This window comes from Canis lupus, chromosome 1 (assembly GCF_011100685.1).
Source record: "Canis lupus familiaris isolate Mischka breed German Shepherd chromosome 1, alternate assembly UU_Cfam_GSD_1.0, whole genome shotgun sequence".
NCBI lineage: Eukaryota > Metazoa > Chordata > Mammalia > Carnivora > Canidae > Canis > Canis lupus.
In genome coordinates this window covers 111,537,592-111,557,968 of record NC_049222.1, presented here as the reverse complement: position 1 = coordinate 111,557,968, position 20,377 = coordinate 111,537,592, and the positions used below count along the sequence as shown (strand labels likewise).

The window sequence follows — 20,377 nt, the reverse complement described above, 5'->3', positions numbered from 1 at the left end:
ACGTCCCATAGGAGTAGCATGGTCCTTGTCTGTTCATAAAGCAAGTAACGGTGGAGAAAAATGTGGACAGACCAAACATAAAGCAAGAGGAAGAGTTTATGGTCAGAAAACTTATGAACCTGTCTGATCTGCAATGAACCAAAAGCATAGATATCAACAATCCAGACCTGAGCAAATACTGTCAGAGAATGAACTCATAGAACCTAGGAAACGAAAAGGAACAATACCCAAGCAAATATCCAAATTTCAAGAACTTGATGTTTTTGATTTTAAGAGAGATAGCTGTATTATGTTACATAGGAGGCTATATATATATACACATACTTAAATCAAAATATAGAAGGTGAAGAAAATGTTGACTTATGGGTTAGGCAGAAGAGAGGGCTATATTGGAAACTTTGCTGCTGTTTTGTAAATGAATAAAATTCTATGATGACAAATTCTCTATTTAATTAGTATAAGTAGAAGGTCAAGCCCACCTAACACCACAGAGTCCAGGGAACACAAAGGCTAGTGGCCCCTGGCTTCTCAAACTACCGCATAGCTCAGGTGCAGGCACAGCTTAGGATTGCCAAGACCTAGGCACTTGTCTCAGACTTGGAATCAGAAGAAATCAATGTAGAAATATATTAAGAAAATTAATTAAGAAACTTTGGGAACATTAAGGAACTCTCATAGGCTCCACAGCATAATTCTGGCAATCATTCCTGTCTATAAATCTCAGAACATGATCTTACCACTTCTTGCCAATTCTTGGACCCACCTAATGTCCTTTCAATAAACTCCTTTTTCTGAACCAATTGGCTAGAGTTGGCTCATGTGCTTCCCAAGTAAGAACCCAGGCTGCTACAATTTGTAAAGAGTAATGAGCTATTTACTGATGTGATCCACTGAGTCTTCTACAGTGAAACAGTCCAGGTGCAGCCTGTCAACAAACTGGAAAAAATACTGATTTTTCAAGATAAAGTTCCAAAGTCATAGGTAATTTAACAGGTCTAGTCAAGTATGTTAAGTAAGACATACAGAATAGATGCTACTGATGGAATGCAAAATCCAAATGATTTAAATACAAAGGTGTATCTGATAACAGTATTTAAAAATCTGGATCTCCCCTCTTCCAGATGAAATATCTCAAAAAAACAAAAAACAAAAACAAAAAAGAAAAAAAAAACAGAAAACAAAAAACACATTTATCTTTTCAAGCCTAGCAGTAAGCTGAAACATCAAACCACAAAACAAGGTGAGAAGAGTGCAAAGGCAGTAAAGGCTGAGTAGGAGTGTGGGAGGAATGCATAAAACTATAGTCAACACTGCTATATATTTGAAAGTTGCTAGAGAGTATCTTGAGTTCTCAGCAGCAGGGAAAAGAAAAACCCATGGTCCATATCTATATGAGATGATGAATGTTAACTAATTGTGATAATCCATTCAAAAAGTATGTAAATCAAGTCATGCCATGTACCCTAAACTTACACAGTGCTGTAGGTCAACTATACCTCAACAATGCTGGGAAAAATGAAAAATTGGTTCTAGGAGAAATAAGTTAAATAGTTAAAAACATTTTGGTCACTTTTCATTTATTTCTAATTTCACTGGAGTATGGTGAAAGAAATGTAGCTTGTGAAATCTCTATAAATTCTTCTATGGCAAAGTACAGCTTTACTTTTGTGAATTTTACAGACAATTTTAATGCAAGGGACATAAGTCATCACACACACACATATTTATGTATACTGTATATGCCATATGCCATACATATGTCATTAAAATCAAGCTACTGATTCCCCTTTTTAACCTTAAATTTTAGGTTCAAAAGTTTAATTATATATTTTTGGCATGCTGTCATATGCCTTAAACTTATTATTGATACAGGAATTTTTTTTTGATACAGGAATTTCTGATGGACTAACTATAAATCAAAGGAATTTTTTCCTACAAGGAAAATTATTGAGCCAATGATATAAATTACCATTTATTTATAAATCAAATCTATCTTATTTCAATACACTTGAAAATCCTAAATCCCCACTTAGAAACTGATATTATACTTATGATTTAGTGCACACAGATCACTCATATTCAAGGTGGCCAGAAACACATACACATATATATAGACACACACTTAAAAATTTCTGCAGTTTTAAAAATTTCATACTTTCAATGAAACATTTTCAATGTCTACTGAAGTGATTGCTTTGTAATAAATCACTTCCCAAATCTGAAATGTTTAGAGCCCTCATTCTTAGCCCATTTGGCTTTATGCTCATTTGTACAATCATGGCTTCTTGCCTTTGAAGTAAGATTCAACATGCCCAATGAAACATCCTAGCGCTGGTGCTGGTTTTATCTATAATTTTGGGGGAAAGAAGCCTCGTCAGATCCCATTGCTAAATAAGAACTTTTCACCATTTTATGTCTTCTCCAGAAGGCTGTTCCTCTATCTGTCCATTCCCCGACTGATTGAAGTTCTTCTAGGGTGTGTGTAGAGCCAGTTTTCAGCCATCAACAACTGTTCCCCAGAAATTCAATCACTGCCATATGTTCTGTACTCTGGCCTAATCCTCAGAGATGGCTCCACTTACAGTCATCTCATGGGGACAGAATTTTACTAAGGGAAACTCCTATCAGATGTCACTTTCAGTTTCTCCTTTTTCCTCCAGAGAATTCATCCCTATTCTCTGGTCTTCCATTTAAACTCTCAGCTTACTTTTTACTAACTCTCTAGGATCAGAGGTTTCAGGCCCATGATAATCCACAGGATTAGAATTTATGATTTAGGGGCAAAGGCCGAAAAGACATATAACCCACATATTAGAAACCAACCAATAGCTACAAATCTTACCTAAAATTATTCTTGCAAGCTTAATTTAGGTGATGAGCACTTAGCCATGAGAGTGCCCTCCCACTCAGAAGACTTTCACTTAGGAAACATATTCCAGAGAAGGTAAAAAAAAGAGAGGTAAAAAAAAAAACTACATGGGGGTTGGGGTCCCTTAAAATAGAGCTCCTTGGGATGCCTGGGTGGCTTAGTGACTGGGCATCTGCCTTCGGCTCAGGGCATGATCCTGAAGTCCTGGGATCGAGTCCTCCATCAGGCTCCCTGCATGGAGCCTGCTTCTCCCTCTGCCTATGTCTCTGCCTATCTCTCATGAATAAATAATTAAAATCTTTTAAAAAAATAGAGCTCCTTTATACTGCTTTGGAAATATAAAAACATGCCCTCTACACAACCTGCATATTTTTAATTGCTCATATAGAACCCCTTCTGGCCTAAATTTCCAGTTCCCCATACCCAGGGAAATATTTTCTATGAGGAAGATCCCTGGGAATCCAAGTCCTAAGGAGTGACCTGCTCAAACTAATCCAAATAGAAATCCCAGAACTCTGAGCAATCTCTATCTAGTCACCTAATCTTTCCTAAATGGTCAAAGATGGGAATCTTTGGCTTACTCTGTTTTTGACTCATTTTTACTCTCCATATTACTACAGTAAAACATTCCAAAAGAGAAGAAAACCAGGCATAAACTTAAAAATCAAATAGGTGTACCAAGAAACCATTCTGGATTTCAATTTCAATTCTGATCCATACACAAATATTACAATGGTTCTAGAAATTAATGTTTTATTCTCTTGGCCTGCATTTTTTTTTCACTTTATATCATGGCCATTTTCCTAATCTTTATGAAATCTTCACATATAATAGAAAGTGCTGGATAAAATAGATAACAAACTACCTGCCAGGGAAATCGTGTCATAAAATGATACTGAAATACTGTTTTCCAGCCTAGACTCTAATAACTAGCAATTTTCCAATTTTCTCAACATGCCCACCAGCGTTTGCATTCTCATTTACTCTTTATTGTTGAAGAAATCTACATCACTTTCAATTGCTCCATAGTGAGTTGCCCATTTAATGGTAATTTTCTCAGATTCAGGTCAGAGTGCTTTCTGCAAGGAAAAGTGCCAATATTTATTACTTATGTGGCAATGTGTCATAACAGCCAAGTTTGATTTTTTTAATACAAAATTGCTAAGCAAAAATACGTGCTTCATTGTTTTTCTTCTCCGGAACAAACTTCCAGATACACAACAAAAGGTTGATATTTGAAAGAAAACAAGAAGGAAGGAAGGAAGGAAGGAAGGAAGGAAGGAAGGAAGGAAGGAAGGAAGGAAGGAAGGGAGGGAAAGAAATGCAAGGAAAAGGAAAAGGAAAGAAAAAAAGAAATATACTCTGGCTGAAAGATTTCCAAACTAGTTACATTCATAGGGTTTCTCCTCAGTATGAGTTGCCTGATGCCTAATAAGTTTAGAACTATTAATGAAAGCTTTCCCACATTGATTACATGTAAAGGGCTTTTCTCCGGTATGAGTTCTTTGATGTACAATAAGTCGAGCACTCAAGCTGAATGTTTTTCCACACTGATTACATTCATAGGGTTTCTCTCCAGTATGAGTTCTTTGATGTTGAGTAAGGCATGAACTCTGCCTGAAGGACTTCCCACACTGATTGCACTCATAGGGCTTTTCCCCAGTATGAGTTCTCTGATGTACAACAAGAACATAACTCTGGCTAAAGGACTTCCCACACTGATTACATTCGTAAGGTTTTTCTCCAGTATGAGTTCTCTGATGCATAACAAGGTGAGAACTGCGATTGAAAGACTTTCCACACTCGTTACATTCATAGGGTTTTTCTCCAGTATGAGTTCTTTGATGTGCAACAAGCTGAGAGCTCCAGCTGAAGGATTTTCCACACTGATTACATTCAAAGGGTTTTTCTCCTGTGTGAGTTCTCTGATGGGCAACAAGTTTGTAACTTTGACTAAAGGACTTTCCACATTGATTGCACTCATAGGGTTTCTCTCCAGTATGAATTCTTTGATGTGCAATAAGTTTATAACTCTGGATAAATGATTTCCCACACTGATTGCACTCATAGGGCTTCTCTCCAGTGTGAGTTCTTTGATGTGCAATAAGTTTGTAGCTCTGCCTGAATGACTTTCCACATTGATTGCATTCATAGGGCTTCTCTCCAGTATGAGTTCTCTGATGCACAACAAGAACATAGCTCTGGCTAAAAGATTTCCCACACTGATTACATCTGTAAGGTTTCTCTCCAGTGTGAGTTCTCTGGTGAGAAACAAGGTGAGAGCTCCGGCTAAAGGACTTCCCACATTCATTACATTCATAAGGTTTCTCCCCTGTATGAGTTCTCTGATGTGCAACAAGATGAGAGCTCCAGCTGAAGGATTTCCCACACTGATTACATTCAAAGGGTTTCTCTTCAGAATGGTTTCTCATGTTTTGAGCAAGCGATGAACTCTGGGAGGTTTTACCACAGTCATATTGACTCTCTTCAACAGGTATTCTCTCTTGTTCCTTATGGGATATACTGTGGTTCAAAACTTGCCCACATTCCTTAAAATCTAAGGATGTTCCTCTTGCATGTATTTTCTGATGTGTATTTAGAGGTACATCATGATTAAATGATTGAATACTGTCACTAAATCCATAGGATTTATCTTCTGTTTGAGTTCTTGTAATCTGAATAAGGTGAACGTTCTGGGGAAGATTTCCACATTCATTATTCTCACAGAGTTCCTTACTGTCATCAATCATCTCATGACTGTTTACAATAGAATTATAATGCAACTTTTTAACATGTGAGGCATGTTTATGAAAATGGTTTCTTATGGGTACCATCTGGGGTGAAAGAAGACTGGAACTCAGACCACTTTCCTCTTCAAGTTCATCACTTTTATAGACTCTCTCATAAGTAATAGCTTTCCTGTGAGTAAATGCCATTTCCTTCAAAAGTGTCTCTTGTTTTTCCTGTTGCTTTTCCAACTGGTCCCTACAATCCTGAACTTGACATGAAGATAACCAAGGATCATCTCTTGTCAATCTTTCTAACTTCACTCCATGGGATGGTTCATCATTAAAAATGTTCTGTTTTGATGTTGATGCTCTCCTTCCAAGTGAGGTTGTCAAATCTAGAAGAAAACAAAATAAAACATCCTAGCCAAAAAATGTTGAAGTTGGAATACTGGGGGAAAAAAGCTGACAAGCAAATATCCAAAATATATATGGATTCATTTTCAGCTGTGGACCTATAACCTGGATTAAGAAAACAGAAGGGTGGGATGAAGCAGTAAGCAGAGAACTATCACAGCCCAACAGTACAATGATATTAAAATTCAGGGTTTCTGAATAAAAAGACTTTAGATACTAAATATCTCCATATTCCAAAATAAGATCACCCATGAACAATCTACAGAATAACAAAAATAATTTTGCAAATCTTAGCCAAAAAAAGAGTCCTTTCTACCCTGTTTAGTGCTAGACACATCTTCACTGAACTAGAGAACAGCATCTACATTTCCAGAAATTCCTGGCATGAAACCTGCTAGCATAGCTGTGTCAGAAAGACATGGGCAAACTACCTTGTGAACCAAGAAAAACAATGAGGGCACTGGTATCTCAGGTTTCCTAAATACCTTAGGGGCTATTATGGCCCAATAGATTCCCGAGGTTCCAAGTGAGAGAGAATGGAGATGAGCTCAGAAACAGAAGCCTATGTGGTTACGAGGTCAAGCAACAGAGAGTATACCTGGAAAAGGCAGCAATGTATACAGTCCAGTAGGACTGGGAGATGGAGAAATATGTAGCATGGCCTATGGGGCTTTTTGAAATTAACCTTCAATATCTGCAATGATTCCTAAGTGTCTGTTTCTCACCTGGATATGTATGTTGGGAAATGTTTATATTCACCCCTTGCTCCCATAGGAGATTGGACCAACATAGGACTTAGGGTGTCTGCACTGGGGACAAAAGAAACTCACTGCAGAATTTGGTCCCAGCCTTTGGTTTTTAGTAAGTATTAAGACTTCACAAGCTCAAAACCAAGAAGCTATACCTTTGCAATCCTACAAGTTAAAAATGCAATCTTCATTGGGGAATAAAAAGCACAAATGCACTCTGTGTGTGGTCAAAAATCATTCTGACTTTTGAACTTCATAGCTCTTAATCAACTGGATCATTTCAATATACAAACTTCATTAATTCTTACCCCAAGAGACCAGGTCCCTGTGGTTCTCTAGGATCACATCTCTGTCCAGGATCCTCTGAGCAGGGTTCAAAGTGCCTTCTTCCTTTTGAGTGAAGTCCACAGTCACAATTTTGAAGTTCACTCCTTCCTAAAACAGAACACACATTCCTGCTCATCTGGACATCATTTTCTTCCAATGTTCACAAAGGAGGAAAAGTTTGACAAACAGAAGCAAGAACATTTGATGGCCTAGAAATTGTCCTGAGACTGTCCAAAGGATTATAGTTAAGGTGTACATGTGCCTTTTACATAAGCCCCTTTGGGTTTTGGATGCTGGATCTATTTATACAAGCCCAAAAAGGAATACCAGATCAGAACAGATATAAATTATTTTCTCTCTTGTTCACCTTGAAGAAAATGCTTCTTCTAATTATGCACTGGTGAATATAAAATTCCCCCTTAGGAATTCCCTCCAAATTCCCAAGAAGCTAACAAAACTGGGTCAGTATACTTTTTCTGTCAAAGGTCAGAGATTCTACATTTCGGGCTTTGCAAGCCATACGGTCTCTATTACAACCACTCAGCTCTCCTGCAGCAAGAAAGCAGGCACAGAAATTATTTAAACACATGCATGTGGCTTATTATGACAAAGTTTTATTTACAAAAGCAGGTGGTGAGTCAGAACTGGCCCACAGGCTTTACTTTATTGATGCTTGAAATAGAAGATAAAATGTAGACCTTGATGAAAGGCAGTATATATAGGTTAGGAGCACTGGATTTGGAAAAGAGATGGGTTTCCCCATCTATTAAAAGCAAAGGTCTGAATTTTAAAAATAGATATCTAATCTGACCATCAATCTTCTAAGAGTAGTTTATCTCATCTCTATTTATTAGGCTGAATCATACTCAACTCATTGGATTGTTCAGCGAATTCACTGTATGATATATGAAAAGCTATTAGCAGTTTACTAAACAAGAAGACAAAAGCTGGCAAATGGGCTAGATGGGTGATGGGTATCAAGGAGGGCACTTGTTATGATGAGCACTGGGTGTCGTATGTAAGTGATGAATCCCTGAATTCTACTCCAGAAACCAATATTGCACTGTATATTAATTATCTACAACTTAAGTTAAAAAGAAAAATTTTAAGATTAGATTTGAGAACTCTGAAAAATTAAGTGACTGCCAATGTAACCTATATCTTTAACTCTCAGCCTTGAGATGACAGTTGTGTGTTGTCCACACTCAGAGCTGCCCTGTAGAGCCTTTAGGGGACACACTGTCATTATTGTCATGTAGAGGGGGGTCTTGGACTGCCTCCTCTAAGCAAGACAGAACTCATTTCCAAGAATACTGGGCAGGAATTTTGATCCACTAAAGGGCTAACGGTGATTTGTCCTTGTCCAAAGGCAGCAAAGGCCAGAGAAGTGGAATGCCACTTGCCACGAAAGACTTTTTTAAGCACAGTCCTGAGCTGTGCTTCATGAACGGATAAAGTCCCTGAATCCCACATAACTCCATGCAAAATGCTGCTGTTCTTGCATTTTTCTAAGTTGGGGCCTATATGTTTCACCAAAACCTCAAAAGTTTTCATGATTAGCCCCAAACAAGATTCAGAAATATCATTTGCACATTGCCACCTATGTCTGAACATGGATCTATAGGTATTTTCTCAAGCATCGGTTCATATTTCCTTTTAATAAACACTCCCCTACTTCTATAATGACAAAATCCTATAGCTTCAACATCATCACCAAATATTCCCTCTATATCCCTGTTAATGGAAACCTACATTTCCCCCAAAACCCTCTCCTCTGCAGGCTCTGCAGACTCATTATTGCTTGGCATCAAAAGGGGAGGGTGTATGTCTTCCCAGTTACATTGAAAGTCACTCCATTTACCTTACTTCTTGGATTTTTGTCCTACCAACTACTTGAACACCAACCCCCATTTCCTGAAAATGTATAATACCTCGGAGTTATCCTCTACTTCAACAACTTGTATTATCTCATCTTGTACTGTCTCTAACATTGATCTGTAGAGTGCTGATAATAAATAATATAAAACTAATTGACTTTTTAAAATATATATATTTATTTTATGGGGGAAAGAAAGAGAGAAAGAGAATTTTTTTTAAAGATTTTATTTATTTATACATGAGACACACAGAGAGAGGTAGAGACACAAGCAGAGGGAGAAGCAGGCTCCCTGTGGGGAGCCGGAAAAGGGATTTGATCCCAGGACCCTGGGATCACGATCTGAGCCAAAGGCAACACTGAACCACTGAGCCACCCAGGTGCCTCAGGGAGAGAGAATTTTAAGCAGACTCCATACTGAGCACAGAACCCAATGCAGGGCTCGATCTCACGACCCTGAGATCAGGACCTGAGCCAAAGTCAAGAGTCAGATGCTTGACTGCCCCACCCAGGCACCCCTAAAACTAACTGGCCTTAATGAGGCACTTCCTGTATGGTATCAGGCTGTGAGCTAAGCATGTTACATAAATCATTCATCTAATTCTCGCAAGGCCCCTGTGCAAAAATACTAGTAGCAGCACCTTTTTTCCAGATGAAGAGCTCGAAGGATAGAAAAATTAAAATGTATGTCTGAAGTCAGCAGCTGGGACATGGCCTCAGCTTTGTGTAACATGTTCTCAGTCATCAATGCCTAGTACTAGCCCAACTCCCAGCACGCCACTCTTAGGGTGAGACCTCAGACCTTGAAATAGCTAAAAAGCACTCTATCTCTCAAGTCACACAGACAGAATTCTCTGATTATATCAGATTGCTCTCCCTTATTCTTCTCATTCTTTAATGGTTTGGGGCCAGTACTCGATTCAAGTATCTACTATTACCATCCACTGGTCTATATTCTTTGCCTTCCCATTTAAAGCTCCTTTCATCCTCTCCATTTAATTATTTAGAGTCCATAGATCATTCATTTTAATTTTTCTAACTGATATATTCAAAAATTATCTTTTTTTAAAAGATTTTTAAATTTACTCATTCATGAGAGACACAGAGAAAGAGAGGCAGAGACACAGGCAGAGGGAGAAGCAGGCTCCCTTCAGAGAACCCGATGTGGGACTTGATCCTGGGACCCCAGGATCACGACCAGAGCCAAAGGCAGACGCCCAACCGCTGACCACCCAGGTGTCCCATATTCAAAAATTGTCTTTTGGGATCCCTGGGTGGCGCAGCGGTTTAGCGCCTGCCTTTGGCCCAGGGCGCGATCCTGGAGACCCAGGATCGAATCCCACGTCAGGCTCCCGGTGCATGGAGCCTGCTTCTCCCTCTGCCTATGTCTCTGCCTCTCTCTCTCTCTCTCACTGTGTGCCTATCATAAATAAAAAATAAATAAATAAATAAAAAATAAATTGTCTTTTAATTAGTACCTCACCCTATGGGGCTTTCACTGAATGTACCTAACTGCAAGAGCGAATCTCAATGTCATATGATCTACAGAATGTAGTTTCCAGAATGTCACTGGGAAAGAAAACTCACAAAAGCAGCTGGATGGAATATTATTAGGGGTCACTATCTCGAACTGATCCTTTCAGACTGACCGCAACCCTGTTAATAACTCCTGAAGCTGCTGGTCTCTCATAATCCAATATTACTGTTTCAGCCTTCTCCACTCAAGTGGAGAAGTACGTCTCCATTCCAATTCCCACCCTCATGCCCAATCAATAACAACCTGATTGCTCATAGAGATTTCCAAGACTTTGAAGAATTCCCTCAACCCCATTCTTCCTGTACGGGTCCTCCCTCCTCTGCAGAGCCAACATGTTCACATGAATGAATTCAATTCCTATGGTGCTAAGCAAAGACTCTGCTTTGAAGTTTTAACTCCTCTCTCTCCTTTTTCTCCACTTACTTCTTCATGCAACCACTCAAAGAGAGTCAGATCTTTTCAATTCTTTAAAGGGAAAAAACAAAAAACAAAAAACCCTCAATCTCAAACTCCCTTGCAGCTATCATTGTCTTGGATCTTTGAGATGATAACTAAGTTTTTGTAAAAGTCATCCATGTGTACTTCTGTTTCCTCACTTTTTGCTCACCTCCCAGCTCAGTAACCTGGTCCCTGCTGCTGACTAGCCATGCACATTTCTCAACGTAGAGAGGCCAACTCACCTGGGATGGAATGGCCAGTGACCCGGCATCTTCTCTTTCAACCTTGATAATAATCTCCTGAGGAAGGAGAGAGTCCTGAGAAAGCAAAACAGATGAGTAAAAGGAAAATAACCAGGAAGCTAAGTCATGAATCAAAACTTACACTGTAAGTAGGGCTAGGATTTGAAAAACCACCTATTTGAACACATCCCACCTACAAAACTTTTGCTCCTCCCCATTGGTAAGTTCAAGCTTACCATGTAGAGAGACAGGAGACATCTAGAGGAGCAACGAGGCACCGGACATGGGCACTGTGGCTCTTCCAGGTGACCCTGGCCCAGCCACCTGCAAAATGGAAGTGAGTGACCCCAGACACTATGTGGGAGAGAAGAACTGTACCATCATGTTGTCGGAATTCCTGGATCACAGAATTACAAGCAAATAACACAGAATACAGCATGACTCAAGAATCGTCAAGAAAGAGGTCCAAAAATTAACTTCACAAAATGTTTGGCAAAAAGCATCACACACAACACAGGCACCACCCTCAGTAAGAATCTATAGAGTTAAGACTTGTTCTAAATCAGCAAAAGAAAGGTACCTTTAATAGTACAAGGCACAAAGGAAAATGCACATGCAACTCAATAGGAAGAAATAAAAATGGCCAGCGCATACATCAAAAAATGCTCACCTCTTTAAATCAGGTGATATCAAGTCTTTGTTTCTCTAACTACTTATCCATATATATTAGAGGCTATAAATTCATGCTGATGCCTCCAACTGCAATTCAATAACACACCTTATTCTAGCCTTACTGCTTTCCATTTCATATTTCTTGTTTGCCACAACTGTTGGGACGATCTTACTCAGGGAACACGGGTGCCCCTTCCCTTTAATCAAGACTGTGTCCAGCACCTTTTGGGTTAAAGTTTTCAGAAGGAAAACAAAAAGGAGACCAGTCTGCTCGGAGTCAACTCCAAGTCCATGTCCTTCCTCACCCCCAAGCAAGCAGCTGAAGCTATCACTGTCTCCTGCTTTCACTCCTCACACCTCTGGTGTTTTTTTTTTTTTAAAGATTTTATTTATTTATTCATGAGAGACACAGAAGGAGAGAGAGGCAGAGACACAGGCAGAGGGAGAAGCAGGCTCCATGCAGGAAGCCCGATGTGGGACTCGATCCCGGGTCTCCAGGATCACACCCTGGGCCAAAGGCAGCACTAAACCGCTGAGCCACCCGGGCTGCCCACACCTCTGGTTTTTTAGCTGCTTCCACAACAGTGGGCTCCGGAAGAGCTGGACACTTATCTCTTGCTCAGCACAGCTTCACTGTGCTTAAATCAGCACTGACACAGATTGGGCACTTCGTACACTCGTGCTGCTAGTAAACCCCCACTGAAACAAGGGACATAGAATGTGGTCCCAGGAGGCACCAAATCCCTGAGGTCCCAGCGGCTCTGCTTGTTAGAACTGACGGGTACTCCTGTTTCTCAAAATGCAAAGCACTAGCCTTCAGAATCTGCTCCTGACCAACTCAAAAGCCATCTTGTCACAAAGTATATGAACACACACACACACACACACACACACACCCCTACACCCACTCACTCTTTCTCACCACTCTGGATTACTATTTTAGGAATAGCTCCTGTATTTATATCGTAGCTCCTGCAGCTTCTTCCAGATGTTGTCACCAACCATCGGCCAGGTATGTTTCATCAGACACAGAGTATTCAACACAGAACATCTCATACAATTATCTAAACTTTTTAAAAAAAGATTTTATTTATTTATTCATGAGAGACACACAGAGAGAGGCAGAGACATAGGCAGAGGGAGAAGCAGGCTCCATGCAGGGACCCTGATGCAGGACTCGATCCCAGGACTCCAGGATCACACCCTGGCTAAACCACTGAGCCACCCAGGGATCCCCCAATTATCTAAACTTAAAAAAATATATATTTACTTATTTATCTAAGAGAGATAACACAAGCAGGGGGAGGGGCAGAGGGAGAGGGCAAGAGAGAATCCACTCAGCCCAGAGCCCAACATGGGGCTCAATCCCAGGACTCAGAGATCACAATTTGAGCAGAAGTCAAGAATCAGACACTTAACCAATTGGGACCCTCCAGGTGCCCAATTATACAAACTTTTCTGAAGACACGAGTGATAGGTCTCTCTCACCACCACAGAGACTATGGTAATAACATTTAGTAAACTCGTTTAAGTTCACGGAGTTCACCAGAGATGGTCCAAGTGTTGACTGCCAGATGCAAATTCTGCTCCTTTCTTCTGGCCCACTGCTCAAAGTCTCATCATTCAGGCCACCTCTTCCAGGAAGCCTTCTCTGGTAGCACAACGTCTCATCTATTCTTCCCTTAGGATTTCTTAGCTGTTTTTATCAGATCTTTACTATAATAGTAAAATCACTCTCCCTGCATTATTGCTTCCATCTCTACACCTCTCCCCTGGGTCCTGAGTTCGGTGCTGTGAAGAATTGTGTATTTTTCATCTTTGTATTCACAGTATTGACGGACATAACTTGAGCTATCTGAATTTGACAGGTTTAGACATATGTGCAGGGTTTGGGGCATATGAGTGGTATTAAAAAAGCCTTTTATTTTTTTCACTATTAACTTATTTACTTTACAACTTTATTGAGGTACACTTGATAAAAACTGTATTTAAGGTGAATGATGTAATGTTTTCTATGTATGTGGACACTGTGAAACAAGTACCACAATCAAGTTAATTAACATATTCAGCATCGGCAGGGGGTTGGGGTGACTGGGGTGATGGGCACTGAGGGGGGCACTTGGCGGGATAAGCACTGGGTATTATGCTATATGTTGGCAAACTGAACTCCAATTAAAAAAAAAAAAATGTCCAGCATCTCACAGTTATGATTTTTTCCATACGATGAAAACACTTAAGATCAACTCTGCGTGTTGAGACCAACAGGAGACAGGTGAGGCTCTATCACGCCCTTGGCAGGGTTTTGGTCTCAAGCCCTGAAGGCAGGCAGGGCCTTCCCTGGTCTGGCTACTCCCAATGTGTAAGTCACTGACATCTCTCAGTTGATGGCCAATAGCCTGGCTCACTAGACTTATATCTCTCATTTAGCACCAAGACTTGGGCTCCCTCAATTTCTCTCCCTGTCAGGGCTTTAACTGATACCCATCAGGCCCAAACAAAGCACTTATGCATCTTCTGATAATGACTAAAATTTAGTAGAGGACATTCAGAGTTCAGAAGTGTGCTGGCCAGCTTTCAAGAGGGCCAATGACCTCTCAACATCCCGAAACTCACACTCTATGTAGTCGTTGCCCACATGGTATCAGGATGGGTCTGTGTGACCAACAGATTACAGAAGAAATGATGCTGAAACGCCTGATAGCTCCGTTGGTTAAGCATCTGCCTTTGGCTCAGGTCCTGATCTCAGGGTCCTGGGATCAAGTCCCTCATTAGGCTCCCTGCTCAGTGGGGAGTCTGCTTCTCCCTCTGCCCTTCCCCTGCTCATGCTCTGTCTCTCTCATATAAATAAATCTTAAAAAAAAGAAAAAGAAAAAGAAAAAAAGGAAAAGAAAAGAAAGAAAAAGAAAGAAAGAAAAGAAAAGAAAAGAAGAAAAGAAAGAAAAGAAAGAAAAGAAAAGAAGAAAAGAAAAGAAAAGAAAAAAAAGAAAAGAAAAGAAAAGAAAAGAAAAGAAAAGAAAAGAAAAGAAAAGAAAAGAAAAGAAAAGAGGGATGCCTGGGTGGCTCAGCGGTTGAGCATCTGCCTTCGACTCAGGGCATGACCCCAGGGTCCTGGGATCAAGTCCCGCATTGGGCTCCCTGCATGGAGCCTGCTTCTCCCTCTGCCTCTGTCTGCCTCTCTCTCTCTTTGTCTCTCATGAATAAATAAAATCTGAAAGAAAGAAAGAAAGAAAGAAAGAAAGAAAGAAAGAAAGAAAGAAAGAAAGAAAGAAAGAAAGGAAAAGAAAAAAGAAAAGAAAAGAAAAGAAAAGAAAAGAAAAGAAAAGAAAAGAAAAGAAAAGAAAAGAAAAGAACAAGTGATGCTGTGTCACTTCTGAGATCAGGTAAAAGATACTGTGGCTTCCGCTTTGGCTGTGTGCAGTTAAGCTCTCTCTCTCTTTCTCAGGTCCTTTGCTCCAGGAGAAGCCGGCTGCTGTGCTGTGTACGTCGCTGGAGAGAGGTCTATGTAGTGTGTAACTGAGGCCTCTCATCAGCAGCCACATGAATGAGCTGGCAAAGGAGTCCTCCTACCCAGTCAAGCCTTCTGAAGAGAGCAGCCCAGGCCAACAAGTTACTGCAACCTTATCAGAGATGCTGAGCACCAAAAACATCCAGATAAGCTGCTCCCAGGTTCCTGACCCTGAGAAACTGTGCGATCATAAAAGCTGGTTGTTTTAAGCTGCTATGTTTTGGGGTGTGAAGCTACATATGACTACTACAAGAAGGAAGAGGTTTCTGCTTTTCCCATGTATCCCTGAAACATACAAGAAGCGCATTTCTGTCTGTGAGAACTCGGGTCATCTTTCTCCCCAGCACCTCACACGGGGCCTAACACCGGTTAGGCAATCAATAAATATGTGATGAAAGTAATAATTATAATGAACAGGTTGCTAGTTCAGTTGTGTAACAGAAAAAAATGGCAAAAGGGCTATTCCTCCCCCCTGCCCCTTCCCCAGCTCACACATGCTCCTCTCTCCCTAAGTAAATAAATCCTTAAAAAAAAAAAATCATTTCTAAACACTATTTACTTAATATAGGTCGTATGTATCTTTGTACATTGGGAAATATGCATTATCACATCAATGGCCACAGCATATTCCATTTCATGGTCTTCGCAGGACTCTTTAACACTCCTCTTGTATGGCACACTCTCAGATATTTTTTGCAATTACTCATTTCCAAGCAAAACTGGGAGTTACTGGCCACAAGGGAATCAGTACACTAGGGACCTTTGATACAGCCAAATTCCTCCGGGAAATAATTATCTGGGTTAAAATGGTGAGGAAATGCAGGGAGCCTCCTAAAATGTATAGTATAAAAAGTCAGGAGATCCCAAAAGCCCCCAGAACACTGCAAAGAGAGCCAGGACAGCACCCAAGCCTAAAGGGCGGGTTGTGGGGTATGGGTGGGAGCCAGCCCTGGGTCTCCTAGAGGAAGGGAAGCTCTGCTCACCTGTGCACAGGTCTTCATGGGCTCTGGGGGCTTCTCATCTCTCTCTTCCATGCTCTCCTCCAGGCACAGGCAGGGGGCTGAGATCCCGAGCTGCAATGGTAAAAGCCCTGAGTGGAGCATCCTCACATAGGTCTGTGGCAGCCTCCCCACCCTCAACCGCATTAGTCTCTACTTCTAGGATCCAGTCCTTGTGGCAAGAGTGCCTCTAAATGTTTCTGCCTGAAGAGCTGTGCATGCACCTAGAGTCCCTCAATCCCTTGCCCAGACTAAGACTCTGCAGCTCCAACCTGGTGCCTCTATATCACAGGCCTCTGGACCCCCTAACCATAAGTCATGCCCAAACACAGCCTTCTGCCAGCCACCAAAATCTGCAATACACACCCATCCCTCCCTGCCCCACTGGGTTCTGGGATCCTCACAAATGCCCAGCACATTGAGGACCACCTAGTGTGCACTCCTCCTGTGCCATGATGTCAATCTGCAGCCCTAAACCAGCACCTCTTCCAAGGGCAAGGAGCAGGGCTTTGGAGACTGATGACCCAGAATCATACTCCCTGACTGAATGCGTAAGGTTCCTGACACAGCCCCAGCCCTCCCAGGATCCTACCCCTCCATTAACCTGGCTTGACCCTCCAGCAACCTGTGATGAATTGCTCCCTCTTCCTACTCAAACAGCCAAGCATACGCACATAGCTCAGGTGCACCTAGGGCTTCGTGCCTCCGCCATTCTGGGGTTCACTGGCCCTTACCAGAGCAGCACCAGCCTGATTCCCAGCCACAAACCCTCCTGAGCTCTGAACATGTAGCTCAGACCCGGTCCCTCCACCAAGATGGATATATCCTCAGGCCTGAATCAGCAACAGAGGCGGCATGGGCCTGGGAGCTTCCTGACCAACAGCAGCACAAATCACCCCCTCCGAGGCCCAGAATGTGGACCTCAGCTGTCTTTGCACCAACTTGATATTCCTAGGTCTGAGACTAGAACAGCCCCCCAGCAAATCCCAGCCCACACACCATCTTACCAACCCTACTCCATCTCTTCCTCTTACCCACACCTCTGCAACCCTACTAGATTCCCAAACACTATAGTGTGGTTTCACAATGCAGCTGTTTCCTGAACTTGCACATACCATTTCCTCCATCAACATCCACTGGTCCCTACTTGAGCCCCACCTGCCCAGATTCCTGTCAAATGTCTTTCTGGGCACCTGAAGCTGAGGCAGATCCTGTCTTCCCAGCAACCTGGGTACCACCAGGCTGTGATTAGTGCACCATCTGCCCAAAGACCTCAGCACCCTCTAATTCCCACCTCTAGCCTGTTTCCTGTCCAAATACCTATATGTTTGTACAAGGGGTCATGAAGCAGCCCAGAACCTGCAGGTGCTCCCTCCACTCACCTGGGCATCCCCAGGCAGAATCAGGGTCCTAGGACTACCCGTGCCTCCCCATTCTGCTCAAATACCAGGCGTTCCAAGACCAGAACCTGCAGCTCCAGCAGCGATTGCACCGGGCCACCTCCTGCTGGCACACCCTGGCACACGCAGAGCAGGCTCACACCCGGCAACCTGCATCCAGGACCTGGGCCTTCCACCAGCCCGAGAGTACTGTGCAGTCCCTGCTTCTGAGATGAGAAGCTGCATCTCCCACTCTGCACCTCAATACCCGGGATACCTTAAGTACCCACAAGCCTCTGTGAGGCCTCTAGGGTCACCTGCCCCACTGCCTGCTCACACACTAGGATATCAGAACACCCAAATAGTAGCTTGAGCAAAGAACTCCAGAGTCAGCCCCAGGACTTGGGACTCACCATCTGGGGGTTCTCAAGCTGACGACAGAGCAGCTCCCATGGCTCCCATGGCAACCAGCTCCCAAGCAACTTTTGCTTCCTCCAGTCCAAATGTGAGCCCCTAGATGCCACAGAGTACAGCCCTCTCCAGGTCCAAATCTGCAGCCCATACTCTCTCTCTACTAACCTGGGCATTCTCATGCCTGCAACCAGAGTGGCCCCTAAGCAAATGTTCTGCGAATGCCAATATTATAACCATGCTGGCAGCACCCCGCTTCCTTACCAAACAGCTGTCAATATCATGCAACTACTGCAGCTCTGTCCTTCTTCGATGCCAATTCTACACCTCCAACCCAAAGTCTATACCAAACTTGAATGCCCCAGGACCCTGCACTATCCTACCTGAGTCCCAGGATTACCAGTCCACATTTCTGCTTCCCGTTCAAACACCCCCAGCACGTGCAGGGAGCACTCTGCCTAGACCCTGTCTCCAGCCCTGGTCCCTCCTTCAACCGAGGAGTCTGCAGCCACCAGTGATTCTCAGATAGTTCGTTCAAGTAGCACCACTTCTTCTGGAGCAAGAATCTGCAACTCAAACCTGGTCTCTCCACTACCCAGGGCGCCCCCGGGGCCCCAAGACAATCCCCAGAATCTCACCTCCCACCTCATGTTTCCTACTCACACGCTTGCTCAAAATACAGGGACAGTGGGACGTCTGGGTGGCTCAGTGGTTGAGCATCTGAGCATTTGGCTCAGGTCGTGATCCCGGGATCCTGGGATCAAGTCCCGAATCCGGCTCCCCACAGGAGGCCTGCTTCTCCCTCTACCTATGGCTCTGCCTCTCTGTGTGTCTCTCGTGAATAAGTAAATAAAATCTTTAAAAAAAAAATGCAGGGACAGTAGCAGAGCCCCTCTCCTCCTGATCTGCTTTTGAGTACTCTATCATCCTGGGATTCGGTCCTCGGATCCTGCACTAAACCGCCCTGGCATCGCAGGAAGGGAAGGCGGGGTTCTCAGGATGTCCCCACATCTCTGCATGTGGCCTGTCTTCAACCTGGGCATTCTCAGGCTGGGACAAGAGCACCACCTGATCAAGGACTCGCACACGCCCTCAGTCCCGAATCCCCAGCTGCACCATCTCCACCTACTTCGTGGACCCGAGGCTGAAGCACCGATCGCGCAGGTCCGAGGTCGCCCATTCACGCTCCGAACCCCGGGTTCCCGCCTACGCCCTGCGCATGCGCGCACAGCGCCGCCCCGCCCCTCACCCACCTGGGCGTCCACGGGCTCGCGGCCCAGGCCGGGCCTGTCCCAGCTTCGGTGACCGGCACGGCTCTGCGGCAGGACGAGGTCGGGTTAAGCAGCGCCTTGAGCCGTTTCTGCACACCACAGACTCGGGGGACGTTATTCGGCCCCCGGCTCTAGTCGGCATCCACAGGGCCGCTCGGCTGACGTCCGAGCCCAGGTGCGCGGCGACAGCAGGCACCGGTGCGCGGGACAATGGCTGCGTTTCTGGCCGAACCCGGAAGTGCGTTTGGGCTGGGCGAGCTGGGACTACAATTCCCAGAAGCCTCAACGGCGCCGGCGGCGATTCGGCGGGATTCCAGCTCCTCCAGGAGGCGAGCGTGGGGATTACCGCTAGCCGCCTGGGGTTGGGGTCGATGGTGGGAGCTGCGACGGTGGGAGCTGTCCGCGTTTCTGCGGGGCGAGGAGACGTAGGACCTGGAGGCCCAGGCCTAGGCTCCGATGCGTGGGCAGTGGCTGCCTGGCCTGGGGCCCGCTGGACGCCCAGGAGCGGCCGTGGAAACAGGATCGGGATGAAAGGGCGGGGACCCCTCCCGGGCTTCCCGCGAGGTCTCCGTTTTGGTCCTCAAGCCCCAAAATAGTGGCTTCAAGCCCAAAGATAGTGGCTACAAGCCCGTTACACAGTCCAGTGACTTCCTGTCAGGTCCTTCAAGAATCTGGCCTGCTGATATATTTTTATAGATCATAATAGTAAAAAGCAAGAATCCTTTTGCTTTTTAAATGGAGTTCTTTCTCTGCCTGTAAGACTTCATGGATCTGTACTCTACCCCTCCCCTTCGCTTTTTGCCTCATCTCAGTTCCAGCCACGCTGGCCTTTCCACCTTCTCTAGAAACTCCGTTAGGCTCCCACCTTGCACGTGCTGTTCATGCTGGCCGGCAGCTCCTCCTTTGAGGATTCCCCTGGATTCTCTCCATCTGCTCTTTAGGCAGATGTCACTCTCTCAT

General features: G+C 43.6%; 1 protein-coding gene across 4 annotated transcripts; it reads right to left on the bottom strand.

The window, feature by feature from the left end:
• Window positions 1–2,127: 2,127 nt before the first annotated feature.
• On the bottom strand, window positions 2,128–19,668 carry ZNF180 (zinc finger protein 180). 4 transcript variants are annotated; one of them, XM_038528629.1, is made up of 6 exons: window positions 19,400–19,668; window positions 16,342–16,431; window positions 11,418–11,578; window positions 11,182–11,256; window positions 7,070–7,196; window positions 2,128–5,993 (listed from the first exon to the last, which is right to left on the bottom strand). In XM_038528629.1, the coding sequence occupies exons 3-6, from the start codon at window positions 11,418–11,420 to the stop codon at window positions 4,252–4,254; spliced, it is 1,947 nt and encodes a 648-aa protein (XP_038384557.1). In that variant the 5' UTR covers window positions 11,421–11,578; window positions 16,342–16,431; window positions 19,400–19,668; the 3' UTR covers window positions 2,128–4,251. The 4 variants fall into 4 exon arrangements, with proteins under 4 accessions (XP_038384557.1, XP_038384556.1, XP_038384555.1 ...); XM_038528628.1 differs by lacking the exon at window positions 11,418–11,578; XM_038528627.1 differs by lacking the exons at window positions 11,418–11,578; window positions 19,400–19,668 and adding an exon at window positions 19,276–19,351.
• Window positions 19,669–20,377: the final 709 nt, after the last annotated feature.